The sequence below is a fragment of the Rhinolophus hipposideros genome (genome assembly GCF_964194185.1).
Source record: "Rhinolophus hipposideros genome assembly, chromosome: 18".
In the NCBI taxonomy this organism is placed as follows: domain Eukaryota; kingdom Metazoa; phylum Chordata; class Mammalia; order Chiroptera; family Rhinolophidae; genus Rhinolophus; species Rhinolophus hipposideros.
Genome location: NC_138064.1, coordinates 57,735,085 through 57,754,426, shown reverse-complemented (window position 1 = coordinate 57,754,426; position 19,342 = coordinate 57,735,085). Strand labels below are relative to the sequence as shown.

At 39.2% G+C, this 19,342-nt stretch overlaps 1 protein-coding gene across 6 annotated transcripts in view; it reads right to left on the bottom strand.

The window, feature by feature from the left end:
• Window positions 1-19,342, bottom strand: part of HECW1 (HECT, C2 and WW domain containing E3 ubiquitin protein ligase 1) — a 601,837-nt gene that overhangs the window by 139,220 nt on the left and 443,275 nt on the right. For 5 of the 6 annotated variants that reach the window (XM_081079639.1, XM_081079636.1, XM_081079640.1 and 2 more), the window contains 4 exons: window positions 15,991-16,133; window positions 12,070-12,170; window positions 7,693-9,024; window positions 2,891-2,992 (listed from right to left, as the gene is read on the bottom strand). In XM_081079639.1, coding sequence (XP_080935765.1) covers window positions 2,891-2,992; window positions 7,693-9,024; window positions 12,070-12,170; window positions 15,991-16,133 — 1,678 coding nt within the window. The remainder of the gene's footprint in view (window positions 1-2,890; window positions 2,993-7,692; window positions 9,025-12,069; window positions 12,171-15,990; window positions 16,134-19,342) is intronic. The other variant, XM_081079638.1, reaches the window with a different exon arrangement.

Genomic DNA, 19,342 nt, shown 5'->3' with positions numbered 1-19,342 from the left:
TGAAACTAATAAAAAAATAAAAATAAAAGAATTAACTTTTACATATTTCATAAACAAAAAATTTGAAAAGGAAGTTCAGATCAGCATGTCCTGATGGACTTGGTACTGTGATGCCTGAACAGACTCCTGAAAATAATACATTTATGATGCTGGAACAAGTTAGATTAATTTATTTAGGTCAATTTATTTGTGGCTGAAGGACCTATCATATACTAAATTACATATTTCCCATGAAGTGTAAGAACAATATAGAGCCTAATAATGTATCATCTCTAGTCACTATACTAACAAAATAATTTTTTTTTTAACTTTAACAACTTCAATACCACATTTGCAGTCTACCTTTCTCTTGAACTTTAGTCACACATCCAATTGCCTTCTTGACATCAGTATCTGGATGATATCGCAAATATAACAATGATCAAAACCAAGCTTCAGAGCTTTCCCACCAAAACCTGCTCTATCTGCAGCTTTCCCTTCCCATCTCAGTTGAAGGCAACTCCATCCTTCTAGATAAAAATTCCTGAGGTCATTCTTGACTTCCATCTTTTTCTCACACATCACATCCAATCTGTCAGCAAATCTACCTACAAAATACGTGTCCAGAATCTGACCACTCTTCATCATGTCCATGGCTCCCCATGGCCCAAGCCACCATTATTTTTCACAAGGGTCACTGCAGTAACCTTATGTTAGGTCTCTGTCCTTCTTCCTCACAATTTAATGCCACCACAGCAACCACAGAAAACTTTTTAAAACCTAAGTCAGACAATACCACTTCTCTTCTCAAAAGCCTACAACGTCCCCTTTTCATCTAGAGTCAAAGCCAAAGCCCTTGAGTGGTCTACAAGGTCTTATGTGATCTGGGTCCCATTATCTCCCTGACCTCATCACTTGCTCCAGACACAATGTATCTTTGTTGTGTGTCAGATCCACCAGGCAGGCTGTTCTCTTGCTCAGAATGCTGTTCCTCCCCAGTACTTACGTGAATAACTCTCTTACTTCCTGTAAGCCTAGCATCAAATGTTGCCTTCTCAGTGAAGCTTACCTGACCACCCTATTTTAAATGGCAATCCAGCCACCACAACACACTCCAGATGCCCTTACCTTGCTCTGCTTTTGCTTTTTGATAGCACCTGTCACCATGTAACATGCTATACTATTTCCTCATTTGTTTCTTTTTATTATTTATTTTCTGTCTCTGCCAGACTAGACTATAAGCTCCATAGGCTCCAGGGATCTTTTTTTGCTTACTTAAAATAGTACCCTATTTTGCTTACTTACAATAGTACTTTGCACAGAGTAAGCATTCAATGAATATTTGTTGAATGAATGAGTATTAGTAATGAAATCATACATGTACTATTTGAGATTATCTAAGAAAATTCAGTTGTTAGTCTTCACTACTACCTTTCTAATATATTTCAGTGTCACATGAACAGAAAATCGAAACCTATTTGAAAAAATCTGTTTTCATTATTTAAAACAGCTTATATAAAGTACTTATTTAAATTAGAATTATATTAATTTTTTGATAACATCTGCATGTATAACCAGTTATTACTCTTGCATGGATTGGAAGTCAATTCAGTGATATGTTATTTGTTGTGGGGAAAGTGTTCCTTTCCTAGAGAAAAAATGTTATAGATAGTTTTCAGGTAAGCGTTAATAAGTAAGTATCTATAGTGGTACTGACATTTTACTATTCATTTATGGATAGTAAATGAATATCCATAAATCAGTGTATAAGTAAATAAAGAAATCAAGTGTCAAAAGTTAAAGACATAAAGTTTAGCTTGGTCCACCCCCCAAAACATGGTGTTCTTATAAATGTCTACAAATGAAAGGTATTCATTGTTTTCTCAGTGGTAAATTACAACTGAGGAGAAAAATGGTATAAATGCAAAATATATCACATTACCAAGAACAGATGAATTAAGAAATAAGCATTTCTCCTTTTGAAAAATGTCACCACTTAATAATATAAGCACAGGCAAAAGAATGTAAAGAAACTGATTCTTAACATACTGGAAAGATTTCACAGTTTTAGAATTTATCAAATCTTAAAGGTCATCTTTGCTTGAAAACCGAGCCTAAACCGAAACAGAGCTGCTACATAACTTGTGGACACATGTGATGCTAAGTGGGGTGTCAGTTCCTTCTTCCAAATTTCTTATAATGGAGTATTAAAAGAATGATATCTAGAGACCACCTAGTCCAAATTTAGCATTTAGCAAATGAGGAAATTAAAGATTTACTTTACAAATAAGAAAATGGATTCTCTGAGAGTAAATGATTTTTCTAAGTTCAAATGACTAGTTGGATAATTATTAATTATACACTACTGTTACCAGGAGAAAATGGTATTGAATTCTATCCCTAAAGATCATATTTTTTCTGGAAACCCCTAAGAACTGTAGAAGAAATCTGAGGCTGTCACCTATTGATGCAAGTTGTAGTAAAGAAAATGCAAGTTCATGGGTCTTGATGGATTGAAATGTTTTATTATATAGAAATGCTTGTGGCATTTCCAATGGAGAATAATAAGATTATTCCATCTTGAACCTCAAATTTTTAAATATAAAATGATAAAAGTTGAGGCTTAAAGGGTTATATGTATAATTTGCAAGGACTAATCAAGTCTTACAAAGAAATGCTCTTCACTTCAGAAATTGAGGGGCAGTGAAAATACTGGGCTATCTCTTTAAGATCACATGTTAAAATCATTAATTAAAAAAACAAGTTTTGTAGTAGGTGCCATATTGATTTTTGATAACAGTGTAAGGTATGCAGTTGGGGAAGAGTTTGGATGTTTACATACAAGTTCATACTGACCTGTTTAGACTTGCCAGGAAGAGGTAAGACATAGAATTTAAAAACTAAAGCTTACTTGGTGGAAGAGGCTCATCGATTGTTGGGTAGTGATGATGTTCAGGCCTCAAGGAAGGAAGGTGGCTTACTGGCTGGGAATTATGGAGTATAGGATATTCACCTATGGACAAGATAGTCAAGACATTCAGATTCACTCATTGCTGTGGTAACGTCATCAAAACAGCATGACTGTAAAACAAACTACTACAGAAAAAAACTACAGAGCGGGCAATCTATTTTTGTGTCTGTTCGCTACATTCACAGTCATTCATGAGAGAAAGAATAGAGAGAATTATTTTATAAAACCCCAAAGAAAATAATCAAACACTTCATGACTATGATCTATACTACCTAGACCAGCATGGAGGATCAGGGTCTGATTCTGTAACCACCTGAATTTTCTTAATGGGAAGGTGGCATCAGAAACAGACACAAAAGAAAATTAACAGAGCTTGACTTTAGCCCAGCAAAAGAAATAGGCATGTTTAAGGGAGGTGCAGCATTTCTAACGTCCCATAAAATCTCAGTGGGCTTGTGCAAAATGATTGCTCCTTTCTTGAATAGGTTTCATCAGAAGGCTGCTCTGATGTTGATTTTGAAATGAAACTCTTAGATGGTGACTTCCCAAGATGGGGTTAAGGAACTGTGGGCCAAGAAGGTAAATTCCTGTCATATGGAAGCTAGGTGTTGGGGTGGGAGGACAAAGAGTTATGGGATCTTATGAGTGTTCCAGATTATTTTGAGGAAGAATCAGACAAGCCAGGGTGCTCTGGAAAGAGAAAAGGACAAGAGACGAAGGAAGTAAATTAAGATTCAGGAAAACTGAGACAGGAAAACTTGAAACACAGAAGTGAGATAGAAGAAAGAAGAAAGACGAACATGGAAAAATTTTGGAAATAAACATATCCACAGAATGCATGCCCTGATTATCATAGACACAGCTAATATTCTTGACAATCAGACTTATAATGAACTAAACAATGTTCTAAAATGGTGTTCCTATTTCACAATGTCTTGGTAACACTTGTGTAGAGCAGGCATGTGGATAGGAGGTCTACAGTGCCAGCAATTGCAGAGACAATTGCTCTTCATCTTTGGAAAGCAAGAGGGGACCGGGCCATGAGACATCCAGCACTCAGACTGATGTGTCCTCCCTCTGCCTCACACGATCCTGATCCTGGCTTTCCTGTAGTAGACCCTTTGGCCAGAGGACAAAGGTCAGGACTTCTCCTTCTTCTGCCCTTCATGGCTGATGCAGAAAACGTTTCATTATCAAAAAGGAGAGAAACTGTGACAAACTGTGGTTAAGATTTTTGTGTGATCTAAAATTACAAATATTTCCCAGAATGTCCATATATGGAAAGGATGATTATTTCTTCTCACTCAGATCCATAGAACGGATAAAAGTTAAATTAATTAGGGAAGGAAGTTTGGTGGGTTTAATTTAGCAGTTTAATTCCTAGACCTAACTGAAGAACAAAAACAGAGAGGTATTCAGGAACAAAGTGTCCTTTTAATGTTAAATATGTTGCATGATTTCTTGTGCAAACTTTGGTATGTTACTCAGATCCTTGGGGTCCTCTGAGACTGTAAGGAAAATCAAGTAAGGTGCCCCTTGTGTCAGTGTAAAGCTCCTTGTGAACTGACTACTGTTTTAAAGATGGGCTCTGTTTTTAGTGGATACCACACTCATGTCTGTCTTTATATGTACTTAGTGTCAGAAACTACAAAACAACAGTACAGTTGTTATGTCACCAGCTGTTGTGTTTTTATTTAGTTTCTTGAGGAAACAACAACAACAACAAACTTACCTCTCGAAATTAATTCAACCAATCAGATTAATTACTCCTCCAAGCTAGTGGAGACATTGTCACTTGTCAAGGTTAATGGAGCTGACCCCTCCTGCTTGTGAACCCCAAGCAAATGCAATGACATGAGTGAGGCAGGTCAGTCAGATGAAAGGATGGGGCACACAGAGGAACAAAGAGGTTTTGTTCCGCAGGAGGTCACTCTTCCACACGGTCACCCTTGGCTCAAACACAAAGCTAGTGTTCAGACATACTAGAACTTCCAAGAAGGAAACATACTCCCCTTGAAAAGTTAGTCTTACTGTTTATCTGCCTGGAAGAGGGGAGGCCAAGAGCTTTACATGTATCATTTCATTTAGTTCTTCCAATACCCTGTTGAGGTAGATTCTACATTTACACCCATGTTACATGTAAGCATGTACATAACCAGCCAAGGTCTCACGGCTAGGAGGTGGTAGGACTCAATATAACAAACCCAGGCGCCTTGACTCCAGGGCCAGAGCTCATAATCACATTATATTGCTCTTTTCATTTGATCTGCAGAAAGTTTTTAAAAATTATTGTATGTTGAGATTAATAGTTGTTTAAAAAACTATTTTATAGAGGGAGGAAAGAAGCAAAAAGTAGGTAAAAAAATACATCCTCCATAAATTGCTGTAGACTCATCTACCTGGGCATGTGTACAGTCAGCCTACCTTGGCTTCAGCAGTGAAACAATTTGCAATCTTAGAAGTCAAAGCAAGGGGAAATAGTGATTCTAAAGGGAAGAGAGGGCCCACAGGCATACATCAGGTGGGTTGTATGGAATCCCTGCTTTCTTTGAGCATGTGCCAGTGAGGGGCAGATCCACAGCGTTCACACGGTGAGCGCAGGGCTCACTACGAGGGAGGGAAGAGTGGCTGTGAAGAAGTCACATGCCAACGCATGTGCAGCCTACATGAGATCAAGCCCCTCTCAGGAATCTTCCATCTTGTTGCCCCCAGTGACCACCAGGGAAGCACGAAGGTGCTTTTTAGTCTTTTCTGAGTTTATAGTCTGCAGAATTGAGGAATTCAGAAATTTCTTGAGAAGTTGCCCTGCAAAGACTTCCGCTCTGTCCCTGAAACATTTTCTTGTTCTTTCTGTTAGGGGAAGTCTTGCCCTGTTGGACAAAAGCATGGACAGTGTTTTTAGCTTTTTTTCTTTTGTAAAACATGCTTCTATATAAATGCCTTTCAATCAACCATGTGTGGATTATCTCGAAGCATGGTGGTCAAAATATACCCCATAGGCTAAAATGGTTGACAAACTGCACACTCAGCCTTATTTTTGTATGGCTCTGAGTTAAGAATGGTTATTATTAGTTTTAAATGTAAAATTGTTAGAAAAAATAGCTTTTGGTGAGGAGTGTTGCTTGATTTGCTTCTTGACTCACAAAGCCTCAAATATTCACTATCTGACTTTTTACAGAAAAAGTTTACCGACCTATGGTCTAAAACATCTTTGCCATCTTCAAGTTGTGCTCATTTATGTGTATACCCCCAAATTTCCTTATACTGTAGTTACTTTCAACTGTATTGTAATTATTTTGTACCTTCCATAAGTTATCTGATGTTGATCTATCTCCCTGTGTCCAGCACACAACAATGGGCCTAGAACAAAGAAGAGACTCAAAATATCCTTGTTAAAAAAAGGAATTGTCCACCCATTCTCACTCTCATGGGTGCTTTTCCATATTGTATGCCACTAGGGTGTATTGTATGTCACTACAGTTAATTGCATGTCACCATGGTTTTCCTGCTGGTGTTTCTCCTCTTTGACCAATTTCCTTGCACTTCTCCTTATTACATGTGCAACTTTCCCTCACTCCTTCTTTCTCTGAAATGTAGAATTGGGCATTGTGGAATATGTAAAATTATTTTTTGTATGCTCACTTTATGTCCTGTAAAGATTTGTAAGTGCCAGGCATTTGTTTAGGTACTGAGAATTCAAACATAAAGAAGATACAGTTCTGGCCCTTGAAGAGTTTACAGTCTAGAGACAATACCACCATTTTGTCTGGAGGCTAATTTAAGCAGCAGAACAGCAAAATAGCAGAATCTATATTTTCTCTTTTAAAACAACTGAATTATTTCATAGTTATGTGACTTTTTAATTATTATTCCTATGTCATTGTCACTTGATTGAAATGATTCCAATTCTGGATAAGGAAATGCAAATTAATTTTACAGATGATTCCAAAGGAATGGTTAGAAGGGCCATCTTTGGTTAAAATGCAGAATGTATTTTAAAACTAAAGGTGGCAGCTTTTGGATTTGAATCTTACTTGCAACAAAATGATTTATGCATTCATGTTATGCTTCTCTTCCATTAGGCAAAGTAGCCAAAAAAAAAAAAAAAAAAGAAAAAAAAAGAAAGAAAGAAAAGAAAGAAAAGCAAAAGAAAACATAAAAACACCAACAAAACCAACAACGAGAATTGAGCAGACAGACATGATGACAAATATATTTATGCTATACCTATCCATATGTACAAAGGTTAGCTAAATTCTGAAACAGGTAAAATCAATGTTCTTCAGCTTATATTGAAATTTATTGCTAATCTTTAATAAGTTTTGGGAAGTCAGAAGATATTTACACATTACCCACCTTATAATATTGATGATCATTTCTACTTATATCATTTGATATCAGCCTTAATGCTCTGGTTGTCGTCAAAGCAGGAAGCTAATATGGACACTAACTGGTTCTAGTGATTACTAGTTAGAACAGAGAAGCACATTTCCAAGTGCATGCTCACATGTGTGTAGTAGTGGTAATCTTGGTGTATATCTGAGAGGTGGTGGGGTGTCAGCTGCTCATAGTCACGAATACTGACACACACACACACACACACACATCAGACATACACACATTGCCACACATTGCAGCAGCAAGCCCATTTGGGACTAATCCTCTCGTTTTTAAACCATGTTGGTGCCACCTGTGTCTCTCTGGTGGTCCTATTCTCACTCTGATCATGTTTGAGGTCTAACCTTCTCTCCGATGGCTTGGCCCTGCCATGGGGGACTCCAGACCATCCACGGTTCTTGCCATGCCCCCGGTGGGGGCAGCTGGCTGGTCTTGCCACTGCCCAGCACCATTCACAGACTCGGTGTCCAGCTCTGGACTCTGCACCGAGTCTGGCACCGACTCGAACGCACTGTTCTCCTCCTCATCGTCATCTTGCGAGGAGAAGACTGTGCTCTCAGAGATCTTGGCGCTGTCCACGGAGGAGAAGCGCGTATGGCTGGCGAACCTACTGCCATTGTAGCAGGAGGGGCTGTAGCAGGAGGCGCTGTAGCAGGAGCTGCTGTAGCAAGACGTGCTGTAGCACGAGGAGCTGTAGCAGGAAGGGCTGCAACAGGACGCGTCACAGCCCTCACAGCTGTGGTCCCCGCCCTGCCGGGGGCTGGAGTCGCTCTCACTCTCTGTGCTTGGGTGCGTGTCGCCATCCGGGGCTGGGCTGTTGGCCAAGCCGGAGTGGACGGGGGACGCTGTGCCTGGAATAGCCCCCTTGGGGTCCTCTCCACCCTCTTGCAGGGCAGGCGACTCAGCTGGTACTGTGTCCCCCTCTCTGTGCCCATCCTTCTCTGAGGCATCTTTGAGGGTGGACTCTTCCTCAGCACCATTGCTCTCCGCGGCGCTGCCCTGGGCTGAGGGCATGCTGTGCAGCAGGGTGTGGATGCGGATGTAATGTGTCCGCGGGGTCTCTGGGTCACCGCAGGCCGACGCGATCACTGTCTCCAGCTCGGACACAGGCAGGGAGCACGGCCTGCTCTTTCTCGTCACCGAGGCGCGCAGTGGCAGCCTGTCCTCCTGCTGCCTGAGAGCAGACACATCCTCCTCCTCCGCTGGCCCTTTTTCCTCCTCTTGCCCCCCAGCCCGGTTCTCTGTCCAGGCTTCCTCTTCCACAGGACCCTCATTGCTGCGTGAGGTTTCACGGTTCTCCAGCTGCCCCGGTGGGGGAGCCACCCCTCTCAGGTCCAGCCTTTCGGCCAGCTCTTCTGCACTCACTGTGGGCTCAGTGTCCTCTTGTGTCAGGCCTGGGAGCTCCCCAGCCCCATCAGGTCCCACAGAGACTGTGCTGCTGTCTCCTGCCTCAGTGGTATCTGTCGCTTCCTCCACTGGCTTGGCAAGTTCCAGGCTCTCGTCCCCTTCAGCGTCCGTGGTGCTGCCCTCCCTTGGCTGCACGGGCTTGGAGCTACCGGAGGGCTCTGGTGCATTGTCCAGAGTCTCCTCATGGCTGCTTGCCACCAGGTTGTTCATGGGGCTGTCCTGAATTTCTGCTGCCTCAGCTTCAGTACTCAGGGAAATCTCTTCATCATCTGCAGACAAGAGGAAAACGTCATTCCTTCTACAAGAGAGCATTGTGGTATTAGTGTGCTCTGCTGGACATGGACATGTAAGCCATCATAAGGGATTTTTATGCTAGAATATTGGATATAGGTGTTGATGAGACTTTCTCATTGGCCGGTACTCATCTGAAAAATTTTGTAAAACTGTGTTCTCCTTCTAGAAGAACTAATCCTAAAATGTATGTGGAACCACAAAAGACCAAATAGCCAAAACAATCTTGAGAAAGTACAATGTGGGAGGTATCACATTTCCTGATTTCAAATTACACTACAAAGTTACAAAACTCAAAACAATATGGTAATGGCATGAAAACAGGCACATAGATCAATGGAATAGAGAGCCCAGGAATAAATCTTTGCTTATATGGTCAATTAATTTATGACAATGGAGGCAAAAATATAGAATGGGGTAAAGACAGTCTCTTCAATAAGTGGTGTTGAGAAAACTGGACAGATTTGTGCACCAAAATGAAACTGGACCACCTTCTTATACCATATACAAGAATAAACTCAAAATGGAACGAAGACTTAAATGTAAGACTTGAAATCATAGAACTCCTAGAAGGAAACATAGACAGTAAACTCTTTGACATTGGTCTTAACGATATCTTTTTAGATATGCCTCCTTGAGCAAGGACGACAAAAGCAAAAATAAATAAATGGAGCTACATCAAACTAAAATGTTTTTGCACAGCAAAGAAAACCTTCAACAAAACGAAAAAACAATCTACTGAATGGGAGAAAACATTTGCAAATAACACACAAGTATGTGGTAAGGGTTTAATATCCAAAATATATAAGGAAATTATACAACTTAAAAAACAAACAAACAAAAAAAAAACAATCAGGTTAAAAAATGGGCAGAGGATCTTTCCAAAGAGGACACACAAAAGACCAACAGAAACAAGAAAAGTTGCTCACATCACTAATCCTTAGGCAAATGGAAATCAAAACCACAATTAGATACCACCTCACTCAAATAACAAGTGCTGGCGAGGATACAGAGGAAAGGGAACCCTCATGCACTGTTGGTGGGCATGTAAATTGGTGCAGTCACTATGCAAAACAGTACAGAGATTTCACAAAAAATTAAAAATAGAACTGCTATGCAACCCAGCAATTCCACTCCTGGGTATTTATCTGAAGAAAACAGAAACATTAATTAAAAAAGATATATGTACTCCTATGTTCATTGCAGCATTATTTATAACAGCCAAGATATGGAAGCAATCCAGGTGTCCATTGGTAGATTAACTGATAAAGAAGATACACAATGGAGTACTACTCAGCAATAAGAAAGAATGAAATCTTCCCATTTGTGACAACCTGGATGGGCCTAGACGGTATTATGCTAAATGAAGTAAGTCAGATGGAGAAAGACAAAACCATATGATTTCATTACATGTGGAATCTAACAAAACAAAACAATGAATAAACAAGACAAAAAAGAAACACACCCATAGATATACAGAACAAGCTGGTAGTTGCCAATGGGGGTGGGGGTGGATAGGAGGATGAGTGAAAAAAAGAAAAAACTACTCTCCCTCCTAAGTGCTTGATCCCATTTCCTTTATTGTGACCATATGATTTATTGTCCAAACAGGGACACTTTTGAGAGTAAAAGGGAGCATTATTAATAATGAAGCAAGGTCAAAGGGCAGGATTATCCTGCAAAAAAGTTGAAAAAAAGAAAAAGAATGAGTTCTTCTTGTGTTAATGACAATTTGCAGTCATATTATATTTCCAAATTCTGTTTCAAGGGAATTCAGTTTTTGGTTAAAACACCCAAAGCTTACTGTTACTCCAGTTCTGGGCACATAGTAGGTGCTTAACAATGTTTGCTACGTGGAAGACTTCAGCAATGGGAGCGGAATGTTTACAGTTCCTTGCTGATGCCAGGCAAGGCTAATTATACTTGCTTAATGTATTTCGTATGGCTGGGTTTCCCAGAATGACAGAATGTTCTTAGGCAACTAGAGTAGAAAAGGGCTAAATGATGGGAGCAACCAGTCATTTAGAAGCTCAGATTGAAAGGCTTTTGACATTTGGTGATTATTGCAATGGAAGAATAAACCAGGTCTCCATACCAAGCAACCATTCAAAGAGTAGCTACCAGTTTACCTCTACTTTCCCCCAATTGCTTGTTTTATTGGATCCTGCCAGATATAAAGGTCCTATTCCAAACACACCAGTGCAACTCACTCATTGAAGGTAAACAACCTCCCTGGTGAGCCGTAAGGCTGTCTGTCCTTCCTGACACACTGAATGAAGAGTCAGTTTTATTCTCAGAATACAGAAAAGGCTGAATTTGAAAGGAAAACAGAAACAGTCAGATGTTTTCTTACAACCTGTATTGTATACTGGGCAAAGAAAAGTGCATCTGGAGTTTAATGAGTGGGCAGTGGGAACAGATAATTCTCAGCATGATCTACACTTAGTATGGGAGTTGTGGGAGAGGAACAAGAGCGGAATTATGAGGCCTCTCATCATTCTTATTTGGAAAGATGTTTTGCCTTGGAAAACTGAACACTGGATGATTCTGAAGTTTTGTGTTCAATTTATAGTTTTTATTTTTCCCTGTGATATTGTAAAAGTCCATTGTACAATCATAGCTGTTCAACAGCATGACATGTATCACATTCATTCATGTTTACATTTCTTCATTCACTTATTCTCGTATGCAATAATTAAACATTTATAGAATACCTCTTATATGGGTGCTGGAAACAAAATGATAAATTAGACAAGGTTCCATATCCATATTGGCCTCAATGTCAACCCCCACTCCACTGTCTAACCCTCTACCTTTTGGTCACCAGAATGAAGTGAAGCCTCTCTATCAAGGAGACAGCAACCTGGCTTCTAGATCAGATCTCTCACTTGTAGGCCTCAAATGGTGAAGACAGAGAATCAGAAAACTTAGACCATGTCTGGAGAGAACCACAGTTATTGTATTTTAGAGAAAGGACCACACTATGACATTAGGCTAAGACATGAAGTTCATGCTCAAAATACCTGGGTGGATGGAGGAAGTGATCTCAAACCGGAATTGCAGCTGTCCACTCACATGATCTGTTGGAAGCCTGCGGCCGAGTGTGTAGCTGACCACTCTATCCCTAGAAGGAAATAAGCACCATCACAGATCTGGTCAGCACCTCCTTCTAAAGACCATGCCAGCAGTGGAGGCTCCAGGTGGCCTTGCTGTTCATAGGTAATGATGTGCTCAGGCACCTATGAGATGGTCCTAAGGCAAAGATGGGAATGTACGTCTGATATAATGAAAGACTTTAGTAATGAAAGACTTCAAGAAAATCCTTATTGAATATTCTATAAGGAGTCATAAACTACAGCCCATAGGCCAAACCTGGACCACCCCCTATTTTTGCATGGCCATGAGCTTTTCACATTTTTAAATGGTTGGAAAAAAAAGCAGAAAAAAGTAATATTTTGTGACACATGAAAATTATATAAAATTCAAATTTCAATTTCCACCAAGTGTTATTAGAACACAGCTATGCTTATTAGTTTACTTAGTGTATGGGCTGCTTTGGCATGCTACAGTGGCACAGTTGAGTACTTGGCACAGAGACCTTATGACCTACAAAGCCTAAAATGTTTACTAATGGGCCCTTTACAGATAATTTTCCAACCCGTGTTCTAAAGAAAAAAAAAAGACATGGATATACTTTGCTTGATTTCCTATGCACGTTGATATTTTCCAAATACAGTGCCAGTAACAGGTGCATGTCTTGCAGTATATATACCTAATGTCTGAGAAAGGATTCTGGTGTGGTCACTGGAGAGCACATGGAGAGCTTTAGAAAAGGATCCGCTGCTGGCTGGAGTGAAGCAAGATGTGGCCTTGACTCCCAATTACACCAACTCCAAGGTCCCATATAGATATAGACACCCAAAACTCCTCCCTGGATTCTGGCACCATCTCTCTGTCCACTCAAGGTAATTTCTTAATTACTAAGAAGAAAACTATCCAGCTGAATTAACCTGAAACTTTGCTTTTACAGTTTCATCAACAATGTAGCTTCAGCAGAATACACTGCCCCCTACGTTGGCCTAAATAGCAAAAGTAACTCCTTTGGGATACTCAGTAATTAACAAATCCAGTGTACCCCATAATAACAAGGACATATATCAAAACCAACTGTTACTCAGATGATTCTGTGTTCATTTCATTTATTCATTCGTGACATTCAAATAAAAAGATAAATCACTGGCTGTTAGTTTCTTTTTAGAAAAGACCAGTGCTATGAAACAAACAACATATATCCCAAAGGTCCACTGACTTAGTCTTCTTTGGTAAGCCATGGTTGTGTTTGGACTTCCTTGGAAGTCCATTAAGCATTGTATGCAGGAAAAATAGAGCGAGCAACAATATTTTGTTTATTAAGAAGGGCCTTGGTTAATATGACGAAATAGTTCTACTATGACCATAGGACAGTCATTTTGAACCCAAAACTTAGTTGAAATTAGGGGAGGCCAAAAAACAATCAGACGATGAAATAAAAATTAAATTTATTATGCTTTGCATTTGCTTTCCAGGCCTTTTTTTCCTTTGGTTTTTCACCTAGTTCATGTTTTTGAGCCCGTGCCATGTAAAAGGTACTGTAATTGATACAAAGCATGTAAAGTATAGCCCTTGCCTTTAAACAGTTTACATTCAGCTGGGAGCATAAGGCAGGACCACAAAATAATAGTTCAAGGCAGCTAGTGGTATTTCCAACATGAAGCTGAGGTAGTTGGGGTTAGAGGACTTCAGGGGAGGCAAGGGCCCAGCTGAAGGCTAGGATGCTATAGGCAAACGGATTGAGAGAGCATTGGAAATGAGAGTGCATGTGTGCCTGGAGGGGAGAGAAGAGGAGCCAGTGTCTGAGGTCAGGGAGACTGTGAGCGCAATGGAGCAGCGGTTTCCAGAGCAATGCATGGAGGGGAATGGGTATGGGGGCTGTATTTGCTGAGGACAGAGGGGCGCTGTGGTGCAAGGTGGATTTGCTTCTGTTATGTGTATACTCTGAGGTTCTGCCATGGCCCAGGCCCGAATGGCCACTGCCTCTATGGCCATCACCCCAATGCCCTTTTTCTACATTGGGCCACCTCCAGAAGGGGCAGCACTGAAGAAGGGGCCTCCAGGGGCTGTGGAAAGCAACAGGCCTGGAGGAAAAGCTGCTGCTCCAGGCTGCAGAGGGTGGTCTGTTATACCATCAGAGGTAGTAAGTGGCAGCACCACTAAGGTTTGCTGTTGCTTCCTCTTAGATGGGGTTTAAGCTCAACTATATCCCATATGTCCTTCTCCTTTTTCTTGGGTGGCAAGAGCACTGTGAGAAAATCATAGCTTACCTTGTTCTGGCAGGGAAGACCCTTTCTCACCTCAATGGCCTGCTTTCACCACCTGGAGAGGTGCCTTTCCACAGTAGGAAGTAGGAGGCAGGACAATTAGGTGAAAAAATGAAGCAGTAGCTTTGGCTTATGAAAAGTACTCAACATGGAAGAGTAGATGGGTTCCTTCTGTGGCTGTAGCGAGCCCGGGAGGGAAATCTAGTTCAACAGACACTGAATCTCTAATACACACTAGACAGTAGTGTGCTCAGTATTGGGGTATAAGGAATCCTACCTAGGCCCTCTTTATGTTCTCCAGACAGTAAGGCAGAGGAGAGAAATAAAAAATGTGGCCAAGGCTAAATTTGAGAATTGGTTCTGGGAACCTTTCAAGGGGCCTGTTGCAGGGGAGGGCACTAGGACATTGAAGAGAGAAAAGTATGAGTTTGAACTATGTCTGCATCCTGTCACTCACAAGCCTATCGAATTCACAAGTGGGAATTATTTATCCTACTTAAGCAGGATTCTTCATATGGAAGAATGGTGATAGTACCTCAGTTCCAGCGCACGAAAAAGACTAAACAAAATTAACAATGATCACAAAGAATACCGTTCCCTTCTGAGTTTGTACTACGTGCCAGGGGCTGTTTCACATTCTTTACGGACATGTTTCGTTTGCTTGTTACATGCTTACAGCCATGAATGGAAAGTGCAAACACTGTTTGACACATCGCTGGAGCTCCATAATGTCAGAGAGCAATGGCACATCTCTGTGCACACAGCTACAAAAGTGCCGTGATGCTCTAATGAAACGTCCTTAATGATAACCAGTGGCGCGTCCCAAGTCTGTCTGAAAATTCGGAGAGCTTTAAATTAAGACACTTGGAAATTCTGCATAATTTTTCTCATTCCTTTGGCATCATTCTAAGAGTCACATTGTATTGAAGCATACATTTATGGCCAATGAGAGCCATAGCTAGTGTTTTCAAATATAGTTCGTATTACCTAGATAAATACATATCCATAAAGATTTTATCTACTCGGAGTTCAATTTACTCAGAACCATGAATGGACATGAATGTAAAAGATATAAAACACAGAAACACAACTGAATTATGTGTGCTATCATTCCATGAGAATTCATGCTTTTAAAATTTCATACATATTATCTAGCATTTTCTATAAATACTGTTTTCTAAGGTACTCTAGTAACCCAGCATTTCATCTTATTATGGAACTGTCACAAATGATTAAATCCTACACACAAGACAAGTATACAAATGAAATAATATTCTTTATAGTAAAAAAATTTTAATTTCTACCTGTAAGAAAATAATGCTGCATTAAGTGTTTCTTTCAATATTTTGTCTTGGAATTTTTTTCTCTCTTGCATCAGTAACCAGTGATACACAAACAAGGGGAAAGGAAAGTGTTTGTTTAATTGAATGTTGTAGCTTGAACAACATAATTAATGAGAGAAGCCAAGGAAATTCAACACCATCATTTAGTTTGAGTCTCTTGGAGACTATATTGCTGCAGCTTGCAGGCTTCCCCTAGCCTGCTGGCTGAAGCCTAATGATACTGAGGTCTCAATCACATGTTTACCCTATGGCGTGTCTTTCCAGGAGTCTCTGAACTGGCATCGAAAGCTTTCCCAAGAAGCGTTTGATGATAGGGCGGCTCTTGACAAACTTGTCCTTCACCTCGATTTCCAGCACATCCGTGGGCAATGACACAAAGCTGAATTGCTGCAATAAAATAATATGTCGCATCAATTAACAGAGAGGTGTAAGGGCTGACCAATTCCCAGTCCATCTACCTTGGGTGAAGTCATTGCAAAACATTCCTGTGAAGAGATATATAGATGTAGATATCAAGGTCTTAGAAATTCTGCAAGCCCTGTTTACTCAGTAAATGAATAATGGCAACAATGAAGTGCTTCTCTCTGTGCTTCAAAGTAAGGTTATTCTCTGAGACTCAAATAATTAAAATCAACTCACCTTCAAAAGAACAAATGCTACCTAGGCCTTACCATAGTTGACTAAACGTATTAACATACGTAAAGTAAGAAAAAGCACAAACTTACCTATAATTAAGGAAATGCACTTTAAATCAACAATTTCTTTTTTTCATGATTAGAATGGCAGAGATTTTTAACAGATTGGTAATACCCCATGTTCTTGAGAATGGGAAAGATAAGAACTTCCACTGTATTGGTGGGAATGTAATTGATTCGACCTTTGGGAAGGGAATAGGCAATGTTTACTGGCATTTAAGATGCAAATTCCCTTCAAACCAAAATCTACTTCTAGGAACTTTCCCTCTGAATTAACTTGCATAAGCATATATATTTTATGGGGATGTTCACTGGAGCATTATTAACAATACCAAAGTCTAGAAAGAGCAAACCTGTCTATCAATAGGAAACCGGCTAAATGAAAGATGGAAAATCCTTGAAACAGAGAACTCTGCTGTTATTAAAAAGAAACAGGTAAATATGCACCGACATAAAAAGATACTTGACAAACCAAGTGAAAAAGCAAGGAATAGAAGAATATGAAGAGAGAGATTCCATTGTACTTTGACTGCAGAGAAAATGCCGGAAGAGGTACACTTCAAACTGAATTCTAGGAAGTAGGCTGGTAGAGAAGGAGAGAAGGCAGATCTTTTTCATTCGTTTCTAAACTGTTCATTTTCATAACAGCATACTATATAACATTTAAAATAAAGGCAACAACAATTAAAGAAAACTGTGACCATCAGAAGTTGTCTTGTTTAACAGTAAAAGTGTAGAAAAGGAGAGGGAAGTTAAACATTGGCATTGCCCAGCTCAGATTACCTGGGAAGAGGGAGTCTTAACAAATATTGAATGTTACAGTACCTTAATCAAGAGTTCTGAAACAACTGAAATATGTAATTATTTTCTTTTATTCTGATTAATTTCTAACAACAATCTTTTAATTAGCTGATTTCAACTTACACAAAATAAATACGGGGGGCATGGTAATATAAACATCTCTGTGCCAGTCAGGACCAGCTAGGGCATGCTGTAGTAACAACCAAATTCCAAATCTCAGTGACTTACAATGGTAGAGTTCTGTACCTTGCTCAGACTGTCCCTGTGAGTTGGCAGAGGGCTCTGCTTATTAGTCACTCAGGGAGCCAGGCTGATGGACCAGATAGATACCCTCTCAAACACTGCTAGTCACAGTGAAAGAGGGGAAGAGAATGCCAGAAGGTCTTCCTCCTGCAAATAAGTGTTCTATTCCAAGTCCAGCCCCTCATCAGAACTAGACACATGCCCTAGCCAAACACAGAGAACAGGAAGTAAGATCCTACAGTGTGTCTAGGAGATAGCAGATCTATTTGGCAAACAGCACTGACTTCCACACCCTCCGCGTGACACTTTTAATTTTCATTATCAATTAGTTTTAGTTAACTTTTATACAATTTCTAAGAACGAATCATTCTTGGTACTGACAAAACTGAATTTATGGACACACTAAGCTTGAGGATCAAATCCTTTAAGAAGACCTGTCTGAGTGAGGATCCAGCCCCTCTAACTCCCTCAGGTCCTCAAAATTTCTATATCTTTGGTCCATTAATTCCACTATAAAGTGTATTATAATGGATCTACTAACCTAAATGCTCAATAGTAGGCTAGATACAGTGTAGTATATGCATATGATATAATAGTTTATAATTTTCTAAAGAATAATAACATTATGATTATATATGCAATTACAATATAATATTGTAAATCTATTACAATATAATAATGTGTAATAACACATTAAATGTTAATAAGATAGACAATGCTTTCTTTACAATGCTAGGTGACAAGAGCAGGAAACATATAATTCATGATCACAATAATATGAATAATGTAAATAGAAAAAAGACTGGAAAGAATTACATTTTTTTTTCTTTTTTATCCTTGCTCTGTACCAAACCTTCCCTCTTCCTTCTTCCCAGTTCCAACCTCATGCCTAAGCCTTAACAAAAGGAGAGAATGGTTAGCCTCATTCCAAGGATCTAAATTAGGAGAGAATTCACAATGCTTGCTGTTTTTCACTAGCTGTTATTAAATTAAAATTTTAAAAAATTTAACAGTATATTATATTATATTATTAACAGTATATCTAATATTATGTAAATTTTCACATGGCTAAAGTCAGTTTGCATTTTCTCATCAAAAACATCTAAAATTGAAACATTTATAAAATAGATATAGAAACCACACATTTCAGATTTTCAGCATAATTCTCTTCCCAAGAAATTTAATTGTTTTTAGACAAGGCAATTCATTAAGTGTCAAATTAAATACAATTTATTTCATTTTTTCTAAGACAGTCTATTAAAACCTGTAAAACATTAAGAATGTATCTGCCATAATAAAGATGAAATACTGCCATTTGTGACAACATGGATGGATCTTGAGATTATTATGCTAAGAAAAATAAGCCAGAGAGAGAAACTTGAAAATAATATGACATCACTGATGTGTGGGAAATAAACTGAAAGCAACAAGTAAACAAGATAAGCAAACAAAAACTCATAGACATAGACAACAGTTTAATGGTCACCAGAGGGTAAAGGGGGAGGAGGGAGATAGAAAAGGGTAAAGGGGGTGATGGAAGGAGAACTGACTTTGGGTGGTGAACACACAATGTAATATATAGATGATGTATTATAGAATTGTACACTTGAAACTTATATAATTTTGTTAACCAAGGTCACCTCAATAAATTTAATAAAAACTAAAGGAATGATATTTCAAGTCCAAAAAAAATGCATCTGCAGTATTTGCCACATTTTTGTGTTACAGATCTCAAAATAAATTTAACATTCAAATATCCACTTTGCTGTATGTCAGAGCATCTAACTACTGAAAGAATTTGTATTAATAAAACACTAAACATCTAAAACATATAATTTTTATATAAATTGACATACA